This window comes from Miniopterus natalensis, chromosome 20, assembly GCF_054644295.1.
Source record: "Miniopterus natalensis isolate mMinNat1 chromosome 20, mMinNat1.hap1, whole genome shotgun sequence".
Lineage (NCBI taxonomy): Eukaryota > Metazoa > Chordata > Mammalia > Chiroptera > Miniopteridae > Miniopterus > Miniopterus natalensis.
This window is the reverse complement of record NC_142100.1, coordinates 26,001,167-26,024,822: the sequence shown is the minus strand read 5'-3', so window position 1 is coordinate 26,024,822 and position 23,656 is coordinate 26,001,167. Positions and strand designations below refer to the sequence as shown.

Here is a 23,656-nt window from a genome sequence, read left to right as displayed (position 1 = left end):
CAACCTGAAGTGCCCAGACATTGCCAGCTATCTCCTGAGGGGCAAAATACCCCTGGTTGCCAACCACTGCCCGAGACACATTAGCCATAAGGAGGCACCAAACCGGTGTCCCTGCTCCCCGTGCCTGCGGTGTCTTACTGAGGACAGCCCGGGAGCAAGGGGGCGCCACCCCTGAGATGCGAGAAGTACAAATGTTAATTGGCCGGGCGTTGGGAGCCTGTGCGATTTCCATAAGTATGAATATTTATCAGCTAGTCATTTGAGAGCAGGATGTAAAGAAGCCATCTGGGGAGGCCTTTACGGAGAGAAAGGCGGCTAAAAAAAAGTGCAAAAACGCTTATTTTTAGAGTCCAATTCTCGGCGAGTTGGCTTTGTCCTCTGAAAGCTCCCACCCTGGGCGGCAAGTGCCCCGTCGGGCGGGGAGACGCAAGCACCACACCGTTGCTCCCAAATGGCCCTCGTGAGGAATTACCCGCAAGGGTGAGGCGGGGGACACTAGAGGAGCCCACGGTACTCAATTATTACGTTTTTATTTTTTCATATATATTTTAATATGTATTGATTTCAGAGAGGAGTATTTGAAGCCTCGATGATGAGAGAGAGCCACTGATCGGCTGCCTCCCGCACGCCCTGTATGGGGATTGAGCCTGAAACCCGGGCATGTGCCCTGACCCAGCAACCTCTGGGTGCCCTGGACTACGCTCAACCAACTGAGCCACACCGGCCAGGGCTTCATGTCCCACTTTTGGTGTTCTGTTCCCTCATAGGGATTCGGGCGTAAGAAACCTGCACTTGTGGTCTGAAATGGATTGGCAAACGGCCCACGGTCCATCGCCTGTGTTTGACCCCTCAAGCTAAGAAAAGTTTTTACTTTCTTAAGTGGTCGGGGGGGAAAAATAAATCGAAGAATACTTTGTAGCATGTGAAAACTACATGAAATTCAAACTTCATAAATAAAGTTTTATTGGAACCCAGTCATAGCACATTCTTACAGGTATTGTCTAAGGCTGCCTAGAATAGGCCAAGGTTTTGGGTTTGATCTCCGGTCAAGGTCAGGGCACATACAAGAATCAACCAGTGAATGCATAAATAAATTGAACAAATCAATGTCTGTCTGTCTCTACCCCTCTCCCTTTCTCTCTCTAAAAATCAATAAAAATTAAAAAAGAAAAGCAATTTCATTTACAATAGCATCAAAGATAAAGAAATACTTAAAAAGAAATTTAACCAAAGAAGTACAAGACTTGCACACTGAAAACTATAAAACATTGTTGAAATTAAAGGAATAAGGCCTATATAAATGGACTGGAAGACTTAAGATAGACGTACTCCCTAAACTGACACCAGTTTAATACAAGCCCTCTCAAAATCCCAATTGCCTTTTTTTGTGTGGCCAAAAATAAAAATAAAAAAATGGACAAGCAGATTCTAAAACTCATATGGACAATGCAAAGGAAAAACAGCCAAGACGCTCTCGAGAAAGAGAAACAAAATTGGGAGCACTCACGCTTCCTAAATTCAAAGCTCATTACTACAAAGCTACAGTAATCAAAGCAGTGTGGTGCTGGCCTAGGATAGACATATAAATCAATGGGATAGAATACACCCTCATATTTATCATTAATTGATTTTCAGCAAGGGTGTCAAGCCCTTCAGTGGAGAAAGAATAGTCTTTTCAATGAAAGGTGCCAGGACAACTGGATGTGTACATGCAAAGAATGAATCTGGGCCCACCCCACGTCGTACACAAAAATGAACCAAAAACAGCCCTGGCCCACTAGGTTCAGCGGTGAGAGTAGCCCGCTAGGTTCAGTGGTGAGAGCATTGGCTGCGGACCGTTCAGCTCCGGCCAAGGGCACGGACCTCGCTGCAGGCTCATCCCCAGTCGGGGGAGGCAGCCAATCAGTGTGTCTCTCTCACATGGATGTTTCCCTCCCTCCCTCTCTCTCTCCCTGAAAAGCAATTGGGAAAAAATATCCTCAGGTAAGGATTAAAAAAAAAGTGAAACATAAGACTCAGCAATTCCATTCCTGGGTATATACCCCAAAGAATTGAAAGCACATGTCCACAGAAAAAAACTTGTACCCAAAATGTTCATAGTAGCCGTATTTATAACAGCCAACAAGTGGAAGTGGAAGGGACCCAAATATCCGTCAGCTGGGGATGCGGTCTATCCCTCCAACGGAACCGTGTTCGCCATGGATGAAACAGAGCAACGAAGTACTGATCCGTGTTCCAATGTGGATGAGCCCTGAAAACGTGGTGCTAAATGAAAGAAGCCAGACGCAGGGGTCACATACTGTGTCATTCCACTTACATGAAACGTCCAAAACAGGCACATCCAGAGAGACAGAAAGTAGGAAGGAGGTTAGAGGTGGCGAGAAGCTAGGGGGCAGTGGGAAGAGGCCGTGACTGCTACTGGGTATGGAGCTTCCTTTCGGGGTGACCTAGACTTAAGTGATGGTGGCACAACTCTGTGAAAACACTGAAACCCACTAAGCTGTATACTTTAAAGGGGCGAATTTTATACCAAGTGAATTGGACCGCAATTCCAAACAAAAGGAAAAAATATTTTTCAATCATGATGGTGAGTTACAGTGACCGGGTGGACATCACGGTGAAAATGCAACACGGAAAGGGAAGGGCCAGGAAGGTTTGTGGAAGGGCCTGCGGCGGGCCCCCGGGATCGGGGCTCGCCCCAAGGCCTCGGAGGCGCTAACAGCTCACAGGTGGCGGAGGAAGGTTCGCGGCCCAGGTGTGTCCGTCCGCCCTGGGAGCCCTCAGCTCGCAGCCCCCGCCCGCGCCGTCCAACAGGAAACCCGCCGGCGCTGGGGGGCAACGAGCGCTTGAAATGGGGCTCGTCTGAGTTCACACGCGCCCTGGGCGTAAAGTAGCGCCGGGTTCTCAAGACTTGGTTTGATAAAAATAACGCAAAGTATCTTCATTTGTTTATATTCATTACCTATTGAAAACATAGTGTTCTGGATACATTGTGTTATGTCAAATGTATCAAAGATAAACCTCACCAGCTTCTTCGTACTTTCTAAAATGTAACTACTGACACATTGAAAGTTACATTGTGGCGAAGAATGTATTTCCAGGGGACAGTGATACTATTTGACTCTTGGGTCCCTGGGGGACGGAGGGGGGTTGGGGTGGGTGGGAGAAGGTGTCGTTAATTTGTTGATGAAATAAAATTTCGCTGAGCATCCTTGGCTGGAAAAAAGCCTAAAGGTGATCAGAAGGGGGGGGGGGTGCTGGTTGAGCTGGGGAGGGAGTGTCACTCGCTCCTTCAATCCTTCAGGGAAGGAAGGAAAGGCATGGGTGGTGTACCCCTTCCTCACTAGATCCAGATGTCTGAATGTCTGTGCCTCATTTAAAAATTTGCGAGCCACTGTGATTAAAAGACGGAAAAGGGTGGGCATCTACGTGTATTTTGATGAGCTTTTCTATTTAAGCAGAACCCCAAGAAACAGTACCTTGGGAAGCTTCATCGTCCAACCTCCCATCCATTTAAGGACGGCGTTGTCGCATCGCATCTGAGGGGGGCTGGGCGGGGGTCGACGGGGGGTCAGAAATGGTCAGCTCCAGGCGAGGAGGACTTGGCCACGTTCGTTCCGGTGCCCTCGGCGCCGGGAACAGTGCCCCGCACGTAGTAGGCGCTTCTTCAGCAGCTGAATGAGCCAAGAGGCACCGTCTTGCCCTTACGAGGGTGCATTTCCCAGGGGGCGAGATTCCCCCGGCTTTTGTCAGCCTCGGAAGGAGTCGCAGGCCCCCAAAGGGTTAAAAGCCACTCACTGAGAGACAGGGACGTGGGATTTATTCGAAATCAATGTCCAGAGCCGGTCGCCGCGATTCCGGGGACTGGGCGGCCCTGGGCGTCTGGAAGGATCTGCGTGCTTAAAAATACCCTCCGCCACCATTTTCTCCCAGGTAATTTTCCATCCCTGCCCCCACAGTCCAGGGGACGAAAAGTAGTTCTGAAACCCGACCTGGCTCTTTAAAAAAAAAAAAAAAAACCACCCCAAAACCAACATTTTAAGCAGTAAAATGAGACCACCTCCCGGAGCCGGAGGCGCGGAGGAGGGAAGGGACCCGCGCAGGCCCCCCGCGCCGCCGGGACCCCCGCCCCCCAAACTTTGCCAAGTTGCGGGCGCGGCGCGCGCGGGGAGGCGCGGGGCGCGGCCGCGGGCGGAGCCGCCCCCTGACGCCGGGCCGCCCCCTCCCGGCCCGGGCCGGCCCCGCTGGCTCGGCGCAAAGTTTGCGGCCGCCCCTGCGCCCGCCCGATGTATGGGTGATATACTGCGGCGGCGGCAGGGCGAGGGACGGCCATATTTGCCGGTGCGGCCCGAGCCGCCCACAACAAAAAGTGCGCGGGAGCTCGGCGGGCGCACGGACGGGCGCACGGACGCCGGGCCCGCCTCGCCGCCGCCCGGCCTCGCCGCCGCCGCCGCCCCGCGGGCCGGGCCCCGCTGCGCCCCGCGCGCCCCGCCGCCCGGGGGGATGTCTTACAAACCGAACTTGACCGCGCACATGCCCGCCGCCTCGCTCAACGCCGGTGAGTGCGCCCCGCGGGCCGCGCGCGCCGCGCCCCAAGTGCCGCCAAGTTGGGGGCCCGCGCTCCCCGGCCCTGCTCGGCGCCCGGGGGCCCGCGAGGCCGGGGGCGACGGGCACCGGGTCCCGGCCCGGGGCAGCGCGGCCGCCGCCATGATTCCGGTGCCCGCGCTGCCAAAGTTGGCGGGTGCGCCCCGCGCGGCGCCGGGCCTCGGGGGGGGCCGGGGCTGGGCCGGGGCCCGGGGCGCGGGCGGCCGCTTGGTCCCCCCCACGCCGGCGGCCGCGGGCTCGCGGGGAGCGTGGCGGGCGAGGGCGGGGGCAGCTTTCCTCGGCTCCTTTTTCCTCCGGCTTTTGGGCGGCTCGGCGAGGGCCCCTGCCGGCGGGAGTGGGGAGCGGCCGGGCCGCGTCGGGAGTGGGGCGCGGGGCGCGGGCCGCCGGGGGGTAGCGGGGGTGCAGGCGCCGGCCGGGGGGCCCGGGCTGCAGGGGCGCACGTGTGCAAGGCCCGGCCAGCCTGGGCAGGGCTGCGAGCGGCGGGGGGCCAGGTGCCGCCGCCCCGGGGGGGAGGGGGGGCGCAGGGCTGCTGGGCAGGGACTGGGGTCACCCGAGGTGCGGGGGACTCAACGGTCAGTGGGGGCTCAGCCTGGCGCGTGCGAGCGGGGTCCTCAGAGCGCCGCACGCGGGAGGCCCCCTCGGGCGCGCGCCGAGGGAAAGAAGTTGGAGAGGAGGGGGGCCCTCTGAGCGCCTGCAGGCGGTGTGCGTGTGGGTGTGGGTGTGGGGGTGCATCTGAGACGGACTCCGCACCTGGGGGCCCCCAGAGCTGGGCCTAGAAGGCCCCCTCCCGCACAGCTCGGGAGGGGCCAGCCTCTGCCCTCCCCTGGGGCTGGAGCCGGGAGGTCCCAGGAAACTCCTCCAGAAGTTGTCAGGCTGCTGTGGGCTGCACCGAGGGGCTCACCCCGGGGCGGAAGGAGACAGGGAGGGGGTGTGTGTGTGTGTGTGAGACACTGGAGTTAGGAGGTGACCGGCTTTGTCCCCGCACCAGGGCCCTTCTCCTTTACACGCCCGGTTGCAGACAGACTTCCCAAAAAGCTAGGCGCATTGGTGGGGGAGGGGGCAGAGGCCGTGGGGGAGGGGATTGGCCTTGCTGGTCAGAAATGCCACGCTGGCAGTTGGCCTCAAGTTGGGGCCTGGTCTCCAAACGTTGACTCCTTAACTCCGAAAATCGGAAGAGGGACCCAAAAGAGCAACATGCGATGATACAATGTATCCGTATGTATTTAACTTTTTGGATACAGATCTGGCCCTTAGAAAGGGTTAAGATTCAGGGTGCGGGGCAGGGGGGGGATAGTTGAATTGGTCAAATGTGGGCTCTGAGCCCCAAGGGCACACAGACCTATTTTCTCAAATGTTCCCACCTGCTCCGGGGTCTGCAGACCTCAGGGAGACACGCACCGTGGCCCAGGTAGGATGGGGAGGGGGGGGAGGGTCTTGCAGCGGCCGGGACGCCCGGACTGGCGGGAAACCTCAGGCCCGCGCTGGGATAGTTGAGGCTGGGCGCTGCCCTGGGACCTTTGGGGTCCGGGGTCACGGAGTGACCCGCACCCGCTCAGGAACCCCGAAGCCCTGCTCTGGGCTGACTGGCACCTGTGCCCAGATTTCCGTCTTTCTCCTATGGCGAGATCCAGGAGGAGCGCCGGGGTCCCGGGCGTCTGGCGTTTGGGTGGGGGCGCCCCCGCCCCGTGCACCCCGTTACAAAGCCTCGGCTCCCCCTGCCATTTGCATCCAAGATGGACTCTCCGCCGCGCGCCTCGGGCCTCCTTGTCATCACCCCTGGCGCCCTCGGGCCCTGCCTCCCGCGCTCGGGTTGCCAAGCGGCGGAGTTAGACAAAGCGCCCGCCTCCAGCCTCCGCGCCCCCCCCAGGCGCCCCAAGTGGCGGGAAGGCCGCCAGCTCCCCAGGCCCCGGCCGCTCTTTGTCTGCGTGGGGGCGGGGAGCCGCGCCTGGCCCCGGGAGCTGCGGCCTCGCCGCCCGGTCCCCGCGCGTCGCCCGCGCGCATTGTCTGCGATGCTCACGCCGGGTCTGCCGGGTCTGCAGGAAGCAGTGGGCATGAGTGCGGCTCGGGGCCCTTGGCCAACTCTCCAGGGCCACCGGCACCCCCCTCCGCGCTGCACGGAGTACACAATGGGGGTCCCCTGCCCTGCGCTGTCACCTGACTCTCCCCTAAATCCGACCAGAACCGGGCAATTTTTCATTCCCCCTCCCCTTTCCTTGTCCCCCAAGACCTAACCTAGAGCCTTACGATGTTCTGTTGGGAGCCACTGCCTCAAACAGAAGGAGAAACCGAGGCCCAGAGAGGGAAGGGCTGGTCTAAGGTGGCACAGCCAGGTGTGGCACAGCCAGGTGTGGCACAGCTGGACTGGCTCCAGGGCCAGGCCCTTGCCTGTAGGAGAGAAGGCGGGTGGGGAGGCAGGAACCCAGTGAGAAGAGCAGGAGAAACAGGAGGGTGGGAGGATGTGTGTGGGGGGGTGCCAGCCCACCTCTGCCAGGGAGCTGGCATCTTCTGGGTGCCTCAAAGAGCTGTGGGACGATCCATGCCCAGCCCCCGCCTCCCATTTAGCGTCCTGGCTTTCCAGGGGAGTGTCATAATTTGTAGGGTCGGGATGGGAACCCACCTCTGGGGCTGCAAAGCCTGAGCTACCCCGACCACACTCAGTACCCACATTGGAAGGTTCAGGAAATTGGGGTTTGGCTGACAGGGTGAGGAGAGCTCAGGGGCAACCACCCTGACCCAATTCCTGTGCTCTGGGAGGAGGGCACACGGCTGGCGGTGAGTCCCCACGCTGAGCGGCACGTCCCCCAGTGCATTATAATCCCCACTCGGAGACTCAGCGCTGCCCAGGGATGTGCCCAGTTGCCTGCTTGGAGGTGGAGGTGGCAGTCTCCATGTTTCCTGACTGGGCATCCTATAATCCTGGGCCCTGGTGGGTAAATCCAGGGCAGGCCTGAGACTTGAGAGGACAGAGCTGTCCCCAGCTCCAGGACAGAGGGACAGGCATTGGGGTGTTAGCCTCTTCTGTGCTGTGTGGCCTGGGGCCGTGCCCACCCTCTCTGGGCTGTTTCTCTCTCCAGCGAGGAGCTCCAGGGTTCTCGAGGGCCCCTTCCAGCTCCAGCAGCCTGAGCTCCTGAACTTCCTTCCTCCCTGCCCCTCCCCTTGCCCACACCAGATGAGCAGCTGGTGGCTTTGGCCAGCCTGGCACCAGCTGTCCCTCCCCGGGGCCAAGTCTGCAGAGCCCGCTGTGTGTGCGCGTGAGAGAGGCCGTTGGCTCTGCAGGGGGGAGCTGTTCCCCGGCTGGGCGTGGAGCAGGCGGCGGGCAGCTGCCGAGGAGGGCTAGGTAAATTCTCCATGGTTACCGTTGTTTGTGATTCCACAGGACATCCTTTCCCGGCTAATGGCCACTCGGACGCCATTACGGGTCCGCGTGCTCCCGGCTCCCGAGCTGGAGCCGGAGAATTCCCTGCTGGGGACCTTCCCACTCCCCTGTGCAGGAGACTCCACTCTGAGCTGGGCCCTGGGCCACATGGTCCCTCGATGCTGAGGGACAGTGTCCCCGACTGTTGCAGCCCCTAAGCGGGGCCACCCCTCCTTTCTTTGGGTGCGAGTCATCCGGGCGTAGACTCGGACTGTGAAGAGCCCTGTCCCCTCTCTGGGGAGGGGGTGGCAGGGACTCAGAGGGTGAGGGCTTGTCTGAGGACACACAGCGGCTGTGGTCTGCTCTGAATTCCTGATTTTGTGTCCGGTGCACCAGAATCCAGCCAGGGTTGGGTCTCAGATCTTGCCCTGTCTCCCTCACCATGGGGTCCCCCAGAGGGTTGGGGCCACAGGACATCTTAGCATACGGGAGGACCAGTCCCGGTAGCATGTGGGCTATTGTGGCAGTGATGTGGCCCTAGGTTGTCAACCTCTGGGGAGCAGGACCCAGGGAACAGGGACTGGCAAGGGTGACGCTGAGAATAGCAGCAGATTTCATCTTTGGTACCAGTCCCGACGGCAGGGATGGGAAGGTCAGTCTGTGCTCGATTAGCGATGTCTGCTGCCGTGGTGGGTGCGGAGCCCAGTGGCCTGTTAGTTACACTTGACGGTCAGTGGGGGGGGGGGCAGGGTTGTCTGTCCCGCAAAGATACGAGGCCACTGTTGGCAGCATGGGTCCCGGGCAGGGGGACTGTGGCAGGACCCTGAATCCTGGCCTCGGGTACAGCTGGCCAGGGCCCTGTGTTCCTGACCCCTCTCTCCGCCCCCGCAGCTGGGAGCGTCCACCCGCCTTCCACCAGCATGGCCACGTCCTCGCAATACCGCCAGCTGCTGAGTGACTACGGGCCGCCGTCTCTAGGCTACACCCAGGTATGGCAGCAGAGGGGGCGGGGGGCCTGAGCCCCGTGGGAGGGTGGGGACGCAGAGGGAGGGGTGAAGGAGCGGAAGGGTCGCGGCCCCAGCCAAGAGGATGGCCCCCATCCCGATGGAGTCCAGATGCGTGTCGCGAGGGGCTGGTGGCCCCTGAGCGAGGCTACTTGGTTTACACCTGGTTCTCCCGCCGCCCCCTTGGCGGTCCTGCTGAGACTTGGTTTCCTCACCGGGGCGGGGAGAGCACCAGTGGAGGGAGCCACTAAGGCCACGGCGGCACCGCCCGTGGAGGGAGCCACTAAGGCCACGGCGGCACCGCCCGTGGAGGGGCCACTAAGGCCACGGCGGCACCGCCCGTGGAGGGGCCACTAAGGCCACGGCGGCACCGCCCGTGGAGGGGCCACTAAGGCCACGGCGGCACCGCCCGTGGAGGGGGCCACTAAGGCCACGGCGGCACCGCCCGTGGAGGGAGCCACAGTTGCCACCTGCAAGATTCTCTCCTGTGTCCGGAACTTGCCACGTTCCGAGGTCGCCACGGACGCTGTCCTTGGGGGCGAGGTGGTGGCTCCCGGCCATGCCCCGCCGGGCCGCCCTGTCCCAGGAGGAGAAGCGGGCGCGGGCCCGGGAGCGGGACCGCCTGAAGAAGCGGCGGCGGCGGGAGGACCGGCTGGCGCGCAGCCTGGAGAGGCAGCGCAACGCCCTGGCCATGCGGCGCTGGCGGGCGCGGCGCAGGGAGGCGTGCGGGGCCCCCGGGAGGCGCCGGCCGGAGGAGCCCGAGCAGGAGGGCGGGGAGGCCCCGGAGGCCGAGGCCCAGAGGCCGCAGAGGCGGAGGCAGGAGCAGGCGAGGGCCTCGTGGAGGGAGAGGGCGGCCCCGGCGCCGCGGGGGGGGCGGTGGAGACGGAGGGGAGGGGAGGGGCCGTGGGGGGCCCACCTCAGGGTCTGGGTGCTTGCTTGGGGCTGCTGGGGGGCCTGAGGGAGAAGGGTTCCCGGGGTGGGCCCTGCCGGAGGCGGAGGGTGGGGGCATTTAAACACATGCTGGGCTCTGTCTGGATGGCCTCGGGTGACTTTCACAGCGGTGCCACCGCAGGTGCGGCCTGCGCCCCAGGGCCGGGGAGATTCTTGGTGAAGCCTTTGCTTCCAGAGAAGCCACTGAGACGATGGACACTCTCTGGAGACAGCCGGGGGATTCCTGGCGCGAGAGGCCAGCAGGGGGCCACCTCCCGCTCTGCTGTTGTCCCTCGGGGGCAGCTGGGCCGTGCCACCCGCCACACCCTGCCCGTGCGTCCGTCCGTCCGTCTGAGCCCTCCTCTCGCTGCCTCCAGGGGACCGGGAGCAGCCAGGTGCCGCAGAGCAAGTACGCGGAGCTGCTGGCTATCATCGAGGAGCTGGGCAAGGAGATCCGGCCCACCTACGCGGGCAGCAAGAGCGCCATGGAGAGGCTAAAGCGAGGTGCGTGCGGCGGGCCCGGGCACCGGCCCGGCAGGGAATTTGTTGGGGGGTGAGGGGGTCCCTGAGCCGCGGGAGTTCCCGGCTCGTTCGAGCTGCCGTGAGATGGGGAGGCGTCGGGCAGGCGAGAGCGGCTCTGGGCCGAGCACCTGCGATCTGATGGGAAGGGGCGTGGTGGCCGCTTGTCTTCAGATGGGGCGTCTAAGGGGCAGCTCCAGCCAGGGGCCTCGCTGGCCCAGCGGCCGCCGCGGGCTGGGGCGGGAGAGCAGGGATGCCTGGAGGTTCTTTCATGGTGGGAGAGGGTGATGTCACAGGGAGAAGGTGACTCGGGAAGATGTGACCCACCAGGTGACGTCAGAAGCCGGGAAGCCGTCGCTGCCTCGTGAATGAAGGGGAGGGAGGAGGCGTTTCTATTTCAGAAGGTGGCGGTTCAGAGCCCAGTGGCCTGGGTGCGAGGTTAACTCCGGGAGGGATTTGGGGTTCTTAGAACGGTTGGAGAGCAGCCTTGGAGGACGAGGAGAGGAACAGTCTGGGGTATGTTCCGAGGCACCCACGGGGGCTGCTGTGAGGGCCGTGACCCGCGGCGACGGGCGGGCTGGCTGAGGACCGGCTCCTAGGAGCTGCGGCCTCCCTGCCGTCTGGGGGGAACCTCGTGAAGACCGACTGCGGGCTGGGTTGGGTAATAACGGGCATGGGCTTGGGGAGGGAGACTGGACCTAGAGGTTGGACCGAAGAGGGCTTGGGGGGGGCTTAACCCTAATCCAGCCTGAGGCCCGGGTGGGCATCACTGTGTCGTCCAGGGCGCTACTGGAGTCAGTCAGGCAGCAAGGCCGTCCTGGGGACCGGTGCGGCGGCTGGCGGTGCTGGACCCCCAAGTCTGGCAGGCAGTCTGGGGTCTCCCAAAACGGCCGCTGTGAAGTCAGCACGTGGTTGCACCCAGCGACCGCTGGGCACAGCCTGGGCGAGCGGCCTGTCCTGCCCCATGGCCAGGCTCATGTTTCAGCAGGACGGACGGGTCACAGCGGGCACGGGGAGTCAGGCGCAGTGTCGACGGGGCGGCCGGGACACTTTCTATGTATATATTTTAATCGTCACCTGAGGCTATGTTTTCGCTGACTTTTAGAGAGAGAGGAAGGGAGAGAGAGAAACACTGATCGGTTGCCTCCCGTACCTGCCCCGACTGGGGATCGAACAGGATGACACTCCAACCGAGCCACCGGTCAGGGCTGTTTTTTATAATTTAAAAAAAAAAAATCTTTATTGATTTCAGAGAGAGGAAGGGAGAGGGGGAGAGAGAGAAACATCAGTGATGAGAGTCATTGACCGGCTGCCTCCTGCATGCCCACCGGGGATTGAGCCCGCAGCCCGGGCCTGTGCCCCGACCTGGAATTGAACCGCGATCTCCTGGATCCTAGGTCGGTGCTCAACCGCTGAGCCACGCCAGCTGGGCTGTTTTTTTATAATTTTTAATGGTAAGATATTATGATTTTGTGACACGTGTAAGTTATGTGGCATTCAGACTTGTGTGTCCATAAATAAAGATTTACCGGAGCACGGACACCCGTTGTTTACGTAACGCCTGCTTTCACGAAACAACAGCGGAGTCGAGCGGTCGTGACAGGGCCTCTGACCCTGAGAAGCCTGAACCGGTGGGCCTTGCCCTTCCCAGGAACCGCCTTCCGAAGCTGAGAGATGGGATGTGTGAGGGGTGAGGGCCTAGGGGGGGTGTCGTTCCCGCTGCCCTCTGGGAGTCTGTCTCTGAGAAGGAACAGATCTTTGGTGTCTGGATCAAAACTTCATGAAGTTCAGTAGAAGCAAAAAATAAACAGTAGAGAGAAAAGACGTGGAGGGAAACAAACAGGAAGGAAGGAGATGGCTCGGGTACCCCAGGGAAGCCCCTCAGGCGGACCAGGTTGAATGTGTTAGAGCGTCCACCCGTGAGCTGAAGGGTTGCGGGTTCGATTCTGATCAAGAGCACGGGGGGGGGGGGGGAGAACCTGAATGAGCACAGTTGACGTGCGCCCCGACATGTGCAGGCTGCGAGACAGTCATGTCCTTCCTAGAATTTAGAAGAAGCCAGAGAAAAACAATGAAGGCATGGCGTCTGCAAAGCGAGTCAGGCTTAAAGAACTTGGGGGAGACCCCCGTACCTCCACCCTCCAGATGGGAACACGGTTGATTTGGGGTCCCGTCCTAGAGGAAGAGCTCGCTGGCTGGCACCTCGAGTGCAGGAGGGCGGGTTTAGGGCGACCCAGGAGGAGCGCCAGGAGGGAAGGGCCGTGAGGTGGGCTGGGGTGGCGGTGCCCCTTAAACCACGTGGAGGCGTGGGTAGTTCCGACGCGGGGCCCTAGTTCCCTCCCGGCGTGCGGCGTCTCCCGTGGGCGGTGAGCGCCCCTCTTCCTCTTCGGAGGTGCCCTCCTGGACCTGGCCTAGCCGGCGGTCCCAGCCCCGTTTCTCCTCCTCAGGCATCATCCACGCCAGAGGGCTGGTCCGGGAGTGCCTGGCCGAGACGGAGCGCAACGCCAGGTCCTAGCTGCATCGTCGGTCCGTCCGCGCAAGGCTTTCTTCCCGTGCTCCTCCCAGAAGCTACAGTTCATGTCCCCCGTTTAGATGAAACGTGGTTTCTAAATGGTAACCGCTTGGTCTCTCCTCCCCGAGCCCCTCCTGTGTGGTTCGTCAGGCTCCGAACCCGCCCCGCCGCCGAGACGGGCAGGAGGTTTTGCAGTTGATTAGGTTTACATATTAGCTAGGAACTACCCAGGGTGTGTTTTTTTTAAAGTTTTTTTTTTTAAGCATTGGTTAAAATGATGCACGTGAGAGTTACCTGTCACAGCAAACTGCAGTTCGCCTCCCGGATACCAGTGTTTCCCTGCTGGATACATTTGTTCCTCACAAGGTTCTTTGTTTCCCCTCTTGAGCTGACTCGACTCTGAGGGTTTGCATTTGGCGCTGTCGTCTGGCTTTAATGTAACTTCCTTTTTGCTTACCCATTTGCATGACTATTAGTGCTTTGAGGTCCATCTTTAAAATGCACAAGTTATAAATACAGAAGAAAAGAGCAACTTACCAAGCCCCGCCTGACAAGGACCCCTGACATTTTCCCTGAGAATGTGTGTAGATTTCAGTTCCGCCCCTGCTGTAGGTTGGTCCAAACATCTGGAAGAAAGTGACTAACACTGTTTGCATCTTTGTATGTATTTATTACTTGATGTAATAAAGCTTATTTTCATTAACAGTTGGTATTGAGATGTGGGTTCCTTGAATCAGGTGGTATTAAAAAAAAAAAAAAAACTCCGGAAGGAGAAGTGGGCGGGACCTGTCAAAGGTGGTATTTTCCCACCTGACCCAGAAACGGGGTGTGAGGATGTGATTAGCACCGCGGGCTGGGGAGAGCGTTGGCTGTAGTCACAAGGCTGGGATACAGCGAGGTTGCGTTGTAGTGCATTGTAACTGCAGTGGACCTCAGTGGACGCCAGGGAAGGGTGCGGGGGCAGTGGTGAGAGCAGTCACTGACTTTGCCCTTTATCACCACCCCCCCCCCCCGGGACCTAATCGGTTTTTAGGTGCTAATCCTGTGAGCATTTCCTGGGTGCTACAGGAAACTACTTTTCATGCAACGCGGCCACTTCGCCTGCTGCTCACCAGGCTGCCTGCTCTGGTGCTGCACGTGTTGAGAATCCGAGTGGTGGAGGTGGTTTTTACCACGCGTCCCCAAGGGGCGAGCGCTCACCTTGGTGAGGGGTACAGGCAGTTATGCAGGCGCGAGGCAGTCCTGGCTGACAGGTCTGAGCCAGAGGCAGGGTTCTATGGGCTTGTGTGCGTCCCTGTCACACACGTGCATGACAGGAAACGCCAAAGGTGCAAGAAAGGAGACGGAAACGGAAGCTCCTGTCTCCTGTCTGCAGCTCTCCCGCTCTCCCCAGCTTCCTGGGCAGTTCCAGGTACTGCACCTGGGCCTTCGGGATGGAGGTCGGAGTGGGGAAGGGGCCTGCCGGCCGCGCCCAGAGGTCTAGAGAGCCTAGCGTAGGACACTGAGCCTCCAGACTGCGTCACCCAAAGGTGAGAAGAGCTGTAACTGGCTGCTGTAAAGGTAAATTTCTTTGGATGCAGAAGTGAGGGAGGCCCTGTGGCCTCCTTACCTCGAGGGTCTTTTCCCTGTAAGTTTTCTACACGACCTTGAGAAGTGTTCGAACAAGCCAGGCCATTCACCCGAACAGCCCCAAACAAGGTGAGGGCAAATGGTGGTGATGGTGTCAAGCAAACTCACAAGCAGACCAGGTTCCTGGAAGCTCATCGCTTACACATCTAGTCAATGAACACGGGGTGACAGGCGGATTTCCACATTGGGGAGGTTGTCTGGTCACGAGGTCCAATCAGGTAGCGGGACAAGTAACTTACCTGTTTTTGCCACTTTGCTTCCTCTTTTCAATCTCTTAACCTGACATTAATGAAGCTGAAATGTGAGTATCGCTGAGCAGGGACCCTGAAGGCTATTAATCTTTGCCTCAGTTTACAGTTTTCCATGAAAATAGCCATCCTTTTAAAAAATAGTTGTACTTATTTTTATTTCTAACCTTTGATAATAAAATAAGATATACAAGTACAGCTTAAAAAAGTAAGGTGACATCATTCTAACTACTGCCCAGGTCGCGAAACCGAACCGTCGGCGTCCCCAGCAGCCCCTCAAGCGCTGCGTCTCCGTGAGGACCCCTTTCCTCCCCAAGCAGCCACTGTCCCCCAGCAGCGCCTCCTGTGTTTGTTTCATTCTCTTAAGTGCATCTCTGTCCACAGTCGACTCCGCCATTTAAAAACATTTGCCATCTTTTAAGCCTGTTGAAAACACAGCTTCCAAAGCCCTGGGCCGAGGCCAGTGCCCGCGCTCCTCGGAGCCCTGCGGCCCCCCGTCAGGCCCCGCTGTCCCCGCCCCCGGTGTGCCCGCCCGACCCCCAGAGTGCCTTCAGGAGCCGCTTCTTCTCCAGGGTTTCCTTTGCGCGCTTCTTCCTCTCTCGCTTCTTCCTCTCCGCGTCTCGCCTTTGTCTGTGAGCGAGGCTGTTCTCGCCGTTGTAGAAAAGGTCCACCTTTTCCTGTAGGATCCTCCGAGCCAGCTTTCGGTTCTGATCTACGGATCGCGTCTGATGGCACTGCGGAGATAAGTCCACGACGTGAGACCCACAGGGCGGTCGGGACAGGACCCCAGCCAGGGCTCAGTGCAGGCCCCCGTCACTGCAGCGGGGGACGGGCCCAGGAGGAAGGCCACTCAGCAGGAATCCCAGCCAGATAGTGACCTTCCTGCCTCGGGCCCCCGGCCCCCACCCCTGTATTCTGTGGCTTTCACGGTGAATGTTTCATAGTTAGGACTGTTGCTTTGTTTAGAAGCAACCCAGCCTTTAAATAACTTAAAATCCCAAAATAATTTCAAAAACATCAACTGATATGTCTGGCTGTGGGCAGGGAGCGAGCACATTGTGAAGACATGTCAGGCTCTGTCTGAAGGAGGGAGCCGGGGTCTTTATCACCAGCCAGCCGAGCGTTTGTGACGTGGTAACTTAGTGTTAGGGCGAGTGCCCTGCAAAGCTATTGATAAAGGGGAACTCTGGGAAGTTGGGGTGATGTACGGCACTGAAGGAGAAATGGGATAAGTCATATCAAACAGATGAAACAAATGATGTCAGTCTTCAGTTTCCCTGTTGCTCACGAATGATGCTTTTTCAGGGGGGAGAGAAAAGTGGTTGAGATTTGAAGTGATGTGCTGGTGGCTTGGAGAGTTGGCCGGGAGGAGGGTTGTTAGGGACGGACTGGGTGAGGCCTGGGGCGGGTTACTGAGCCTCTCTGCCTCCATCCCTCACCTGTTCCACCCAGAAGGAGGGCGGGCCCGAGAGGCTGAGTCAGTGTGGAGTTACTCAGGCCTGTGCCTCTGCTCTACTGTATCTCGGGGCTGGGCTGCCTTCCGGGCCCTGGCGACACTGGGTGGACTGGCATCTCCACCGCGGAGGCTGCGGAAACAGGAGAAGGCTGGTCACCACTTCCTAGAGGTTCAGGACAGGATGTGTCGACAGCTGGGGACACTGATCAGAGCTCCGTGTTTTATAGGGGAAGGAAGACGCCCACAGGCAGCCGTGCGGAGTGTTCTGAGGCTGAAAATGGGTTGTCTCTTGATCTCACTCAGAGGGGTGGGCGTTAGTGACAATGACCACGAGGAGATGGAGGGGCACAGACGATGTGACCACCTGGGTAACCAGCCAGGCCACGGACTGAGGCTGCTTGCAGACGTACAGGCCTGGTCACTGCTCATGGACATGGCGCCCACACAGAGCTGCAGCCACTGGCAGCCGGGGTTTTACAAGAACTGAGCTGCCCACCAAGTTCAAGAAGGCAGCGGGCGCCTGGCTCCAGATGGCCCGGTTGGAGGCTCTGCCCTGGGGAGGGATGGCTCAGGACAGGATGGGGTAAGATACGCAATGCCCTCAATGCCCTCTGGTGTGACTCAGAACCTGCCCCCCTTCTGTCCCCCCTTCTTCCTCTACCTTGACGACCAGGCCTGAGGGCACGTGCTTCAGCACCACGCAGTTGCTGGTTTTGTTGGTTGCCTGGCCCCCTGGGCCATGTCCTTTCACAAACTGCTCTTCAAGGTCACTCTCGTCCAGGGACAGCAGGGTGGGGTGGTCCTTCTTGCCCACCACCTGGACTGGAGGGACTCCCGTTCCTGGGGACAGCAGTGCTGGCCTCTCCGCAAGCCGGCAGGCCCATGGCAGGGCGCATATCCTGGCCAGGGGGGCAGGAAGGCGAAATACACCCGAGGCACCCATGGCTGGGGCCTGCCTGCCTGCCGAGGACCTGAATCAGAGAGACAGACTTTCAGGAAGAGGCGCTGGCTCTCAGGCTACACTTAAGGCTCTAGGGCGACCTTTGTAAACCAGGGCTCACGGTGAGCACCCATCTTGTCGGGGGTACTTAGGAAATGAGCGAGGATGGGTGACTTGGCCACACAGCCCTGTCTCCAGCCCGGCATTGGCTGCTGTGTTCTTAGAGGTAAATATTTTTTCATAACAGACCAAAAATATCTTCCAGGCACCCAGAGGTGCTGTTTTCTCAGGAAGGAAAGGTTCTGAGCGTGAAATTTGACGATCAAGTATTAAATAGCACATCAGGCAAGGACTGGGGTGTGAGTCCAGTGACACGATTTAAACATTGGGAATCTCTGAACTCCACACGTAAAAGACAGGATGCAGTCGTCTGTTTTATAGCTGAGCTTACACAGTCCGACGCGGTAAATACCACTATCAATCAATGTCACCACTGTTGTTTTCAATGTTTCCAGTTTCTTGGGTCTGAATGGAAACATCTGTTCCCTCAGACGCACGGCCAATAACCTGATCCAACTGGTTCACGTTGTCAGAACTACCAGACCAGCCGACTTACTGAGGGGCCTGGTAGGTTCAGAATACCACGCGAGGTGTTCTGTGAGCCAGTCGGGGTGAAAAGGAGCTGGACTCTGTCTTTGCGGTGCTCAGTCTAGCCAGAGAGGGAAGGCAGTGAAAAAGAAAGCGACATTTAACAGTAAGATTTAAATAACTACTCGGGGACGCAGCACGAGGCTGAAAGGTCTCAGCTGACAAGTGAACAGTAAGTACTGAGAACAGCAGCTGTGAGGACACCAGTGCACAGGCCTCAGCTTACTTCGGGGGGCGGGGTAGGGAGGCAGGAGGATCTGAAAGGTGTTACCTCTTCAAGGATCTACATTCCAAGAGGAGGGAGTCACGACCTGGGTTGGTTTCCCACCTGGAGAATGGGTGGATGAGCCCTTCCCACCGTCCCAGACAGGCGACAGCTCCGGGGAAAGGGGGGGGGGGGGCTTCTGTGGATACCTCTGAAGGCAGGAGACTGTTTAGCAAAGTCCCTGCCACCCAGTGGAGTATGGGAACTAGGACTGTACCACTTGGTTATGCTGCTCTTTTTAAAAAACTGACTTGAGGGAGACAACATCAGTTCGCTGTTCCACTTACACTCTCACTGGTTGACTCTTGCGTCCTGACCAGACGCTAACCCCCAGCCTTGGTGCATCAGGATGGTGCTTGAACCAACTGAGCAACCCAGCCAGGCAGTTATGCTTGCTGATGGGTGATTATGTAGGCACTAAAAACAGACGCCGCCTCTCAACAACTGCTTCTTACGCGGCTCTAAATAGCTGCTTCTACCATTTGAAACCTTGTAAATTCTAGCACATGGCAACCGCTCTCTAGCATAGGGCTGGAGTCTCCCTAAGCCAGCTTCCTAAGCCGAGTAACCGAACATCCGCCAAGTGGTTCCCGAGGTCTGCTCTCAGCTCACTCACCTGTCGCCCGCTGTCCGCTTTGACTGCGAACATCTGGGCCCCCTCTCTAGCGCTCTCTAGATGAGCAGCAAGGACGCTAACGCAGACATGCTGCTAGGCGTTGCTTCCTTGTAAATAGGTGCATTTTTTGCCATTTTAAGCCTAAGGGTCTCAGTGATGCTGAGATGCTATTGGTCACTTTAAAATTTTTTTAAATATATCTTTATTGATTTCAGAGAGAGGAAGGGAGAGGGAGGGAGAAATATCCATGATGAGGGAGTCATTGATCGGCTGCCTCCTGCACACCCTCAACTGAGAATCGAGCCTGCAACCGGGCATGTGCCCTGACCGGGAATCGAACCTCGATCTCCTGGATCCTAGGTCGATGCTCAACAGCTGAGCCACGCCCAGCCGGGCCACTTTACATTTTTCAAAAATTGATTTGAGAAAGGGAGAGAGATTTGTTGTTCCACTTATTGGTGCATCACTGGTCGATTCTTGTATGTGCCCTGACTGGGGATCGAACCCACAACCTTGGCGTATTGGGACGGTGCTCTATTAACTGAACTACTTGGCCAGGGCGACACTGGTGACTTTTAGATGAACACCTTCACCTCTATCTCTACTATTTCTATGGAAAATTAATGTGCTTTGCGAGGCTTATGCCAGAGCTGGTTTTCAATCCTACGAATGACATGTAGTCGGACTCTCACCTTCTTTAGGAAAAGCCTGCTCATTCAGTCGTCAGGCCCAGTGGTGATAATTACGTGGTGCGGTAAAGTCGCCACAGCCGGGAGGAGGTTATGTGTGGAAATAGAGTGTGCCCATCCAGATGCTACTTTAACAACTGCCTTTGTTTCATGTGTGAGCAAGATTTCAGAAGTATCCTCAGGGAAAGAAGATAAATGATAAACCGAGGCACTGTCCCCGAGATGGCTACACAAAGAATCCAGTCCCCTGTAGACGATTCCATGAACGAGACCAAGTCCACGTCCAGACTCTCCCTTCCCTTCCTCATGTCTGCTTCCAACCCACAGGACAGAATTCCTTTGTGTATCAGACAGCGTCTGGCCCCTGGATTAGATTCCTTGTGGAACACGAGCCCAGCGCCTCCCTGGGGGTTTCTCTTCCGTCAGCGAATGCCACCAGGTGGGACAGCGCCGGGATAGAGCCCAGTGACAAAGAGAGGAAGCAAGTCTGGGATGAGGCAAGACCTGCAGACAAAGGGCGGAGAGGAGGGCGCGTTTATCAGTTCCTTGTCACCAGCCGTTGTGTTTCCAATCTCTACCTTTCTGTCCCAGTTCAGAGCTGCCGGGCACGCTGGAAGGTCTCCCACCAACGGGAGTTCAGGAAGGTCCCCAGTGTTTGGTTACTGGCTTCTTTGTGTGACAGCTAATTCCGACAGCCAATCGGATGAGCCTGAATACTGGTATCTTCTGGAGCTCTGGCTCTACTCCAATGAGCTGAAAATGACAAACACACCCAAGGTCCCACTTCCCCAAGGCCCAGAGAAGAATACGGGTTGGGTTTCAGTTTTTGTGATACCTGCAGGGCAGCCCCAAATCTTTGGGGGAACAACAGAAGCAACTGAAATTAGAGCTCATCGTGACATTAAAAAAGAAAAAAAATGGTCACCAGAAGTGCCAGTAAGGGGAAACCAGCGGCCGTGACGGCTTCGCTCTGATTCTTTTCTGGGACTGGGGGCTGTGGTTCGGGGCTGGCTCACACCCTTGCTTCCTGCCAGCTCTGTTTCCTTTGACCACAGCTTCTGCCCTGAGAGCTGATTGCAGTTTAGGTTACAGCCTCTCGTGGACTGAGTCCCTGCCCACTTGGTTAAGTTAGAGATAACAGTTGTCAGGCCTTTACAGATGGGAATGTTAATTGTTCAGTGATATTTGCATCATCTACTGCGAGACAGGCGTGGGCCTCAGGGAGCGCAAGGAGCCTGTAGCTAAGAGATAAGGTAAGATGTCCAAGAGTGTGACACAGGCCATAGGTCGGAATGGAAGACCTGCCGCAGAGCTGTGGTTCTCACACGTGCCTATGGCCCTAAGTCACCCGGAGGGCCTGGGATGGAGCCTGTAGCCCAGGTACGTACGTGCCCGTAACTGGGAACTGAACCTGTGACCCTTTAGTCTGAGGGCTGATGCTCTAACCACTTAGCCACACTGGCCAGGGCTGAATTTTTAAAATTACGTTTTTATGTGAAGTATCCAAAATCTGGGGTGTATCCACGCTTACAAAACAGTCCGTTTGGAGGAGCCACACGTGCTAGTTGGCTGGGGTACTGGATGGGGAGCTCTAGAGCCCTGCTGCTCAGAGTGGGGTCCACGGAGGAGCAGCAGCAGCAGCAGCCCCTGGAAGCCGGTTATGCAGAATCGGGCCCCACCCAGACCTACCGGCCGGCGGGCCTGCGTTTAAGGAAGATCCTTAGGTGACTCAGTGGTGTTCTCCCCACAGACTCCGACGCAGGAATGTGCACGTTCTCCTGGCAGTCGGGACATGACGCTTTTAAAAGCTGTGGTTTCTTAGATTATAATATTGAAGAAGCCGAGACCAGAATGCAGGAGGGCTGACTACTGCGTAAGTCTGGATTCCCCTCCCCAATAAGAGAAAATGACAGGTCTCAAGACAAGGGTGGGTGAAAAAACAGACCGACAACAATCTCGCAGCTTTTAAAAAGCCAAAACAGCCGGGCCGGGTGTGGCTCAGCGGTTGAGCATCAATCAGCCCCTAGAGGATCCAAGAGATCGCGGTTCGATTCCCGGTCAGGGCACAGCTGGGGTTGCGGGCTCGATCCCCAGCAGGGGGCGTGCAGGAGGCAGCCGGTCCATGCTTCATATCAGAGATGTTTCTCCCTCTCACTCTCTCTGAAATCAGTAAAATATGTTAAAAAACAAAAAGGAGTACCTGGAAACCTGGAAATCACCAAAGACACGCCGTTTGGTGAGGTCACAATAGCGGCCCAGGAAAGCGGGCGCCACGGAGGAAGCGAGGACGCGGACAGCCCAGCTGCGCTCCCCGCGGGCTCCAACGGCAAGACCCGGTTCCCAGGGCGCGCGCCCGCTCGGGCTCCCTGCCGGCAGGGGGCGTGCGGGAGGCGGGCCACGGGCGTTTCTCTCCCGCCTCCCCCTCGCTCTACAAACATCAATAAAAACACATTTAAAAATAAACGAAGGGCGGGAGGCACCTTGAAGGTTAACCCGTGTGAACCGCGCGCACGGAACGGAGCTGGGGCGCACGCGGAGGGACGCGCGGCCTCCGTGGGCCTCGGGAAGGCCCGGCGGCAGCGACGCCGACCCTGCTGGGTGCCGGGCCCCACCCCGCCCCCCGTCCTTGAGGCGCCCCAGAGCCGCCCCCCAGCAGCCCGGGGGGCACCAGCTCGGGCGCCCGCACCCGGGCCTCAGCCTGGCTGCGCGGCTCAGGGTCGCCAACCGGGGACACTCCCGGCTCCCGGGCCCCCTCCCCACCGCCCTTGACAATCGTGGGCAACCGTGTGCAGGCGCCTGGTTCCTCCGCGGGCACTTACCTGGCCCCAGGACTGGCCTCCGCCCCCCTAAAAGTTCTGCTGGGGAGGAACCAGAACCGCCGCAGCTCGGCTCGCGAGGCGCGGTCTCGAGTCTGCGCACGCGCCGCCCTGCGGGCTTCCAGGCGCGTCCGGAGGCGCCAGCTCACCAATCTGCGCATGCGGGGAGCTGAGCCTCTTTCCGCGTGGCAGAGACGGAGCTGCCAGAGAGCCAATCAGAGGAGAGGGTTTGACAGAGGCCCCGCCCCCGCCCAGTTCCCAGGCGTCGGACCTCCCTCTTCCGCGGGAGCTGCGGGAAGGGAAGGGAAAGGAAGGGGGAGGTCGCGGCGCGCGCAGCCCCTGGGTCGTCTCCGCCCCCCTCGCGCCGAACAGCCAATCGCGGGCGAGGCGCCGGGCGCGCGCACGCTCCCTTAAGTTTAACGGTCGCGAGAGGCGGCTCGCCCGCCCGACCCTGAGTTGAGTCGGCGGCCAGGTAAGCGGCCGCCCGCCCGCCCGCTCGCGGGGAGCTGCAGGTCTCGGGGGGGGGTGGACGGGGGACGAGACTTAGCGAGACAAGGCCTTGGAGGAGCCCTGAGTGTGCCGGGGCCCCGGGGCGGGAGAGGACGGCGGCCGCGCGACGCGGGCCCCTCGCCGCCCTCGGGCGTGTGGGGGCTCCGCCTGCGGCCCGGTGCCTTTTCTAGCGTCGGTGCCCTTGAGTGACACCCGCGCGGCCCAATCGCGGCGCGCCTCTCCCCGAGGGGCGGGGGGCTGGTGGGCTTCCTCTTTTTCGCCCGGAGGCGCTCCCGGTGCTCACTTTAGGGTCTCGGGAGCAGCTGGTGGGACGGGGCCTCCCTGCGTTCCGGCGGCTTCTCCCTCCGGCCCAGCCCGCCCCAGCCAGTGGGGTCTGGCCCCCAAACCTCTCTGCAGGCGCCCCTTCCTCCCCCTCGGGCTCCCCGCAAAGCTGATCTGCATGGTGCATGGTGACTTTTATAAATGAGCAGCAGACCCCGTTCAGGGGCTCGCTTCCCCCCCTCCCCCAGCTCCTTTTTTTTTTTTTTGCTAGGGGTCAGGGAGACCAAAAGCATCATATTTTGTTGCTTAGAAATATAACACTGTCTCTGTTTTTTCTATGTATTCTCCATGAAGTTTTCTTAATTTTTTTTTTTTTTCACTGTATATCGCCCCCCATCCCGTTTCCCTGCCCTCAACACCCCTCCTCCTGATGCAGAAGCATCACTGCATTGAAAGTGGTTTTCCTCCTGGATCTGCTGCATCCGGATGATCTCAGCCGGGAGAGAATAGATGGGTTGCAGGGCCCCGTCCCTAGAGAGCTAGGTGTTTTTTTTCGGGTAGAAGAGCCAGGTGATATGAATCCAGGTATTCTCGCTGCCAGCTGGAGGGGGCAGCCCCTGATGTTGTCAATACCCCGTTTGTCGCTGGTGCTG

The 23,656-nt window shown here is 58.8% G+C and overlaps 2 protein-coding genes across 4 annotated transcripts; one reads left to right on the top strand and one right to left on the bottom strand.

Moving 5' to 3' along the window:
- Positions 1–4,195: 4,195 nt before the first annotated feature.
- CDK2AP1 (cyclin dependent kinase 2 associated protein 1) lies at positions 4,196–13,630 on the top strand. 3 transcript variants are annotated; one of them, XM_087828457.1, is made up of 4 exons: positions 4,196–4,558; positions 8,852–8,949; positions 10,272–10,398; positions 12,861–13,630. In XM_087828457.1, exons 1-4 carry the CDS (start codon positions 4,291–4,293, stop codon positions 12,926–12,928), a joined length of 561 nt encoding a protein of 186 aa, XP_087684583.1. In that variant the 5' UTR covers positions 4,196–4,290; the 3' UTR covers positions 12,929–13,630. The 3 variants fall into 3 exon arrangements, with proteins under 3 accessions (XP_087684583.1, XP_016058687.1, XP_016058689.1); XM_016203201.2 differs by lacking the exon at positions 4,196–4,558 and adding an exon at positions 5,148–5,820; XM_016203203.2 differs by lacking the exon at positions 4,196–4,558 and adding an exon at positions 6,504–8,612.
- Positions 13,631–15,299: 1,669 nt separating this feature from the next.
- On the bottom strand, positions 15,300–19,043 carry MTRFR (mitochondrial translation release factor in rescue). Its single transcript, XM_087828802.1, has 2 exons — positions 16,920–19,043; positions 15,300–15,536 (listed from the first exon to the last, which is right to left on the bottom strand). The coding sequence occupies exons 1-2, from the start codon at positions 17,199–17,201 to the stop codon at positions 15,300–15,302; spliced, it is 519 nt and encodes a 172-aa protein (XP_087684928.1). The 5' UTR covers positions 17,202–19,043.
- Between the last annotated feature and the right edge of the window lie 4,613 nt (positions 19,044–23,656).